This window comes from Setaria italica, chromosome IX, assembly GCF_000263155.2.
Source record: "Setaria italica strain Yugu1 chromosome IX, Setaria_italica_v2.0, whole genome shotgun sequence".
In the NCBI taxonomy this organism is placed as follows: domain Eukaryota; kingdom Viridiplantae; phylum Streptophyta; class Magnoliopsida; order Poales; family Poaceae; genus Setaria; species Setaria italica.
The window spans coordinates 12,045,773-12,051,666 of NC_028458.1; the positions used below are offsets into that span (position 1 = coordinate 12,045,773).

The following is a 5,894-nucleotide window of genomic DNA, read 5'->3' on the forward strand; positions in this document are numbered from 1 at the left end:
GAGAAGAAAAATAATACCAATACTGAAGATGATGACGTGGAAAATTTTGACAAGGAAGTTGCATGTCAGAAAGAAGATGAGGACAGTCACGATGCCAAGGTAGCAGAAGGTGATGAAATCAAGATGGTTGTAGCAAAAACTGATGCTGGAAATGCAGAAGTAGAAGGAAATGGGAAGGAAGAAAAGGCCGAGAAGACCGAACAGGGGAAAAATAATGCCAATATTGAAACTGAGGAGTTAATAGTTCTTGACAAGGACGATGCATGCATGAAGGAAGATAAGAAGGTAATGAATGTGGATATTCAGGATGCCAAGGAAGCAGATGGTGAGCACATGAAGATTGTTGAAGAAAAGACTGATGGTAGAATTGCAGAGGCAATAGAAAATAGGAAGAAGAGAGAAATTGAGGGCAACGCTGAAGAGAATAAAACTGATGCCAGGATTGATGCTGAGAATGTGATAATGGTTGACCAAGAAAGTGCATGTCAGAACAAAGATAAGGAGGAAAAGACTGATGATAGTCAGGATGCCAAGGCAGCAGAAGGTGAGGACATCAAGGTTGTTGAAGCAAAGAGTGATGCTGGAAATGCAGGGGTAAAGGAAAATGGGAAGAAGGAAGAAAAGGAGCAGCACAATGAAGAGAAGGCAAATGATGTCAACAATCAAGCTGATGAGGTGAAAATTGTTGACAAGGAAGATGCATGTCAGAAGGAAGACAATGGAAGAAAGAATGAAGATAGTCACCGCGCCAAGGCAGCAGGATGTGAGGAAATTATGGTGGTTGAAGCAAAGTCTACGGATGTACATGCAGAGGTTAAAGAAAATGGAAAGAAGGAAGAAGATCAGAACACGACCGAAGAGGAGCAAAATGATGACAAAGAGGAAATCATATGTGTGAAGAGGCAAGATGAAGATAGGATGGAGCCAACGGAAGTGGATAAGCAAGAAAAGCAGGATGGGTCGAACGAGGAAGAAAAAGGTGGTGTTGATAAGCTGCATGTGAGTGATGGAGAAGAAAGTGTCAAGGAGAGTCAGGAGGTATTGAAAGGTGAAGCAAAAGATAATGTGGACAAGCAAGAAATGGATGATAGAGAAGAAAATGTCAAGGAGAAACAGGATGGATTGGAAGAGGAAGGAGTTGGTTCTAGCAAGCACGAGGTAGCAAAAGATGAACAAGACGGAGCTGCTGAGAAACAAGAGGGAGAGAAACAGGATGGAAATGTTGCTTCTGAGAAGAAAGAGGAAGAGAAACAAGATGCCAAGCTGACTGCTGAGGAAAAGGACAAAACACAGGATAGAAAGGTGGCCACTGAGAAGAAAGAGGAAGAGGAAGTGAACAAAAATGTAGCTTTTGAGAATAATGCAGAGATAGTGATTGAAATGGGAGTATCTGAGAAGGATGAGGAAATGGAAACGAACGGAAAGACTACTGCTGATAAACAAGGGGGAAAGAAAGACAGTCAGATAGATGGTATCTCTAAACAAGGGGGACAAAAGAAAGGAACCAAGCGATCAAATGCTGACATGGATGAGGCAGAAAATGGAAGTGCATCTAAAAAAGAGAAGGATGGTGAGGCAGTGGAGGAAGTTGGTGAGTCAAACAAGAATATGGAAGAAAATAAGGATGAAGCACCCAAGAGGAAGAAGGCAAGGATTGTTAGAGAAGAGGACCACAAGAAGGATAAGAAACAAAGCAGCTCTAAGTCCAGGGATGCAAAGGACTTGCTGAATACCCCAAGTCCTTATTCACTTGATCGACCGGCGCGTACGAGGAAAACAGTGGAGAGGTTGGTTGAAGTGATTGAGAAGGAACCAAGCGGAAGTTTATTTGTTGAGAAGGTTCTGTCCTCACTCATATTTTCCCTCTTGATTTCATTGACACACTGTGACCTTCCATAATGCTTTATAAACATTTTTCATGCAGGGTCGTGGCACTCCTTTGAAGAATATACCTGGTGGTGAGGAACTATGTTGCGATATCTTACTATTTTTTGTTTCATGAGCACTGCATTTTGCATCCTTAAAATCTTACTATAGCATATACATTCATTTTTGGTAGATAAAACCTCATACAACCTCATAATGCCATTTTTTTAACTACTGCAGTGTCATAGATTATGTAGTAGTATACTTCTTGTTCTTGGCAAATCAGTAGCCCTGTGAAAGTCTGCTTATATTTGGGTGTTTCCATCTTCTATATTGTTTCATGTGCCTGATATTTTCTTAATAATTACAACTTCATTCCTTTAAGCTGATTAGGAATTGAACATTTTGATCACATGGCCTACAAATCTACCCCCACCCCCTGCCGTAACAGTCTCCAAGCATGCCTTTGCCAGCTATTGTATTTAAAGAATATATATGTATAAAATCCAACAAATTTGTGAGATTATGAAAGTATCTTTGAAGGCAATTCTACACATGCAAATTTCTTGTTTCCAAGCTAAATACTTTATAAGTTATTGATAGCTGAAGTTCCAAAAGTTTGATCGAATTCTGTCCAAAACATCAAGGATTTGAGACTGGTGGGACTACTATATTTCTGCATCTTTGATTGACTCTAGATCAATTTCCTCACTTTGAAATTACATCTTATGGTTTTCACAGTTTTATGATCCGTAGCATTGATTCTTTTTACAAGTGTTGATCAGTATATACTTTATTCTTGCTCGGCAATTTACTATCTCTCCTGATTCGGGTTCTGAATATTTTACAGTTGCATACAGAATAGCAAGGAAGAAACAGACTGACCTTAAGTTTCTCCATCAAATCCTTTTTGGGAGGTTTGGAAAGGTAAATTTAAAATATAAACAATGTGCTTTTGAAATGACTGATGCAAATTTTCGCTCTGGGATTTATTTAGACAGTTAGACATATAGTAAAATCTCTGATGGGGTCAAGATAGATCTTTCACATGAAAAAAAGTTTTCTTATGTTTAACCATTATGTGGTTGTGGATCATGAATGCATATTTTATCTGACATAAATGGCATTGTCAGTAACTTCTAACTTGTGTTGATGCCCTAGGGCCCAGGTGCACATAATAAAAATATCTGTAGGAAATCTGTAACTTTGCTATGTTGATATACCTATTTGCATGCTTTCACTTGGAACTTAATGCTTCCACAAGCTTAACTTATTCAAACAGCCTGTTTTAGACTTGCATCTTACTTCCTTCTATGAGCTTAGCTCATGCTGCTTTGGACTTCGGTGTTATGAAACCAAAATTGAAGCTCCAGCTTGTCCAAACTGGTTTAGTTATAAAGGGAATACTTTATTTATGAAAAAATGATTTATTGCATTTTTTATTTTATATTACAAGGCCTCCTTTTCAAGTTTTGGATAAACTAGATGTGATTACAAGCCTCTTGGTTTTCATTTTGTTTTCAAAGGAGGGACCATGTGTGTGAACCAGCTGAACTCTTTAAGAGAAAATATCATGTTATGTTGTTTATTTGTTGTTTTACCACAAATCCGCATTGATGCCAAAGCTCCATTGCAAGATTATTGTCCCGACAAATTAACTGTGTAATGTTACAGGCTGCTGATTTCAAAAGCCATATACTTGAGTTCTCTGGATTTGTGTGGCACGAGAGTGATGTAAGCATGATTTTTCTTTCCAAAATTACAGGTAGTTTGTACTATTTAACTAAGATTATTGTTTTAACTTTGATAACTCTCTTTCTTGTAGGAAAAGCATAGAGCTAAGGCCAAGGAGAAGCTTGACAAATGTTCCAAAGAAACATTATTTGATCTCTGCAAACTGTTTGCTATTCCAGTTTCAAGAGTAAATAGTAAAAAGGTGCGTCTTTTATCATCTCTGACTTAATTTGTATCCGAGTTGCAGTGTGATGCACATTCTTGTTTCATTGTAACCGAGCTATCCATGCAGGAAGACATTATCATGAAGCTGCTGGACTTCATTGCTGAACCTCGCGCTAATGATGATTCCACACTTTCTGATGATCAGGTAAAGTTTGTCTCAACAATGAGTTTGTACTTTTGAGATCTACTTATGAGTTACGACAGTGAACGTTTTAAGTTTGCATCAGTGTTTCTTTCCCTACTTTTCTCTATGTTTTACAGTTTTGCCGTATGCAGGGATCAAATTCTAGGAAGCGCAAACGAGAGGGAGGAAGTGCAGCTAAGAATTCAGAGGGCACACACAAGAGATCTAGGAAGGTAACATCTTATGTTTGCCAGACACAATCTTTTTTATAACATTTCTTGCCCATTTACTTGAAAGACGGCTCATGTAGCTACATTGAGCAAGTGTTCAAGCAGAGTTTCATCATCACCAAAAAGTTCTAAGGATAAGCAGAGCTCTGCTGAGGATTCAAACTTAAGGAAGATTAAACCCATTACACCAAAGCACACGGTAAATTCTCAAAAAGAGACCAGTGGAAGAAGATCATCAGGTAGGACTATCACTTTATTATATGAGTTCACCGTATGCTAATATCCACAATACCTTAAATCTTGCCTTCCTGTATCTGAACTGCCATTATTCTGAACTTTCTAATTGATGTGATATGACCAAGAGATATCAATTTGCCTTTATCTGTGAGCATATACAGCAGATTAATTGATAGTTTTTATTGTCCCATGAACTGTCATTATCTAAAAGATGGTGAAATTGGTTTAAAATGTATCTTCTGGTTTGATTCTTACATTGATAACTTGCAGTTAGTTTAGACGTTCATTATTTTTGTGCTACTTGTATCCTTGTTGATTTGGCATTTTAATATTCACTAGCGGGATGGATATTTTGATGTATCATTCCTTGTTATGTGTCGTATGTATCTTGGAAAGTTATCTTTGTTTCAAACATGTAAAACATGTTTGGAATATATTTCAGATTCTGGCATGAATCCTAATGGTGTGCTTTTGTCCAGGCATAAGGTTGACAACAAGTAAAGGGAAATCAGCAGAAGCAGAAAAGGCCCTTCCCAGCAAGGATGAATTGCAAAATACAATTGTTGGAATTCTAAAGAAGGTCGACTTCAACACGGTGAGTTACTGCACTCAGGCAGCATAGCAATTTGTATTGAGCTCTCTAGTGGACTGCAGCTATTGTGAAATGCAATCAACATTTTACATCTTGGTTCATAAGAGAATTAAGCTGCTATGTGACAGTTGATGTAATTTCATTTGAGTTACATGAATAAAGTAATTTTCCAGCCCATCATAGACAGGAAGGATGATTTGCCCTCTTCTCTGCTCTCTTCAGAGATAACCACTGCAAATGCAGATTTGTAGTACTTTTCCTAACAATTTTTACTTAACGGTTCCACCTTTGTTGCTCTTGCCACCATAATCTCGTAGTAGGTGCCCTTGTACTAACTGCTTTGTTGATTCCATTTTCCAGGCTACATATAGTGACATCATTAAGATGCTCGGTAAGCCTCTTAAGATTACACATCAGGATTTGCATTTATCAGGGCTCCATGTTCTAAATTCTAACAAAGTGAATGTTCCAGATGAGCACTACAAGATAGACTTATCTTCGAGGAAAGAAGCTATCAAGCTCATGGTCTATGATGAGCTGATGAAGATATCGGAAGCAGACGAGGATTAATATGTAGATGAAGGTGCTGACAAGATAGAACAAGAGCATCAAGCGAAATAGGATGAAGGCCGAGAAGCTCGCGCCCTGATAGTTGTGACAATTGTAAGTTACTGGCACAGTCGATATCATTGTTTGGTAATGTCCCCTGTTTGGGAATGTAGGATGCCGTACACCTCCAAGATGATGGCTTAAACTGCAGTGGCAGCCTTCGTTGATTAGTTCGTGCTAGCCTGAAACTCTGAACTGTTATGGTTGGGACGGAATTCTTTTGTCCTCTGCTGTAATATATGACCGATCCGTCAGTCACTTTATCCTTAGTTTCTCA

General features: G+C 38.4%; 1 protein-coding gene across 1 annotated transcript in view; it reads left to right on the forward strand.

Moving 5' to 3' along the window:
- Positions 1 to 5,894, forward strand: part of LOC101766240 (uncharacterized protein DDB_G0290685) — a 6,613-nt gene extending 719 nt beyond the window's left edge. The window contains exons 2-12 of the mRNA XM_012848945.2: positions 7 to 1,839; positions 1,925 to 1,958; positions 2,717 to 2,793; positions 3,541 to 3,600; positions 3,692 to 3,802; positions 3,893 to 3,970; positions 4,102 to 4,182; positions 4,274 to 4,418; positions 4,896 to 5,011; positions 5,369 to 5,399; positions 5,481 to 5,894. Of these exons, the coding sequence (XP_012704399.1) occupies positions 7 to 1,839; positions 1,925 to 1,958; positions 2,717 to 2,793; positions 3,541 to 3,600; positions 3,692 to 3,802; positions 3,893 to 3,970; positions 4,102 to 4,182; positions 4,274 to 4,418; positions 4,896 to 5,011; positions 5,369 to 5,399; positions 5,481 to 5,578 (2,664 nt within the window). The 3' untranslated portion in view covers positions 5,579 to 5,894. The remainder of the gene's footprint in view (positions 1 to 6; positions 1,840 to 1,924; positions 1,959 to 2,716; positions 2,794 to 3,540; positions 3,601 to 3,691; positions 3,803 to 3,892; positions 3,971 to 4,101; positions 4,183 to 4,273; positions 4,419 to 4,895; positions 5,012 to 5,368; positions 5,400 to 5,480) is intronic.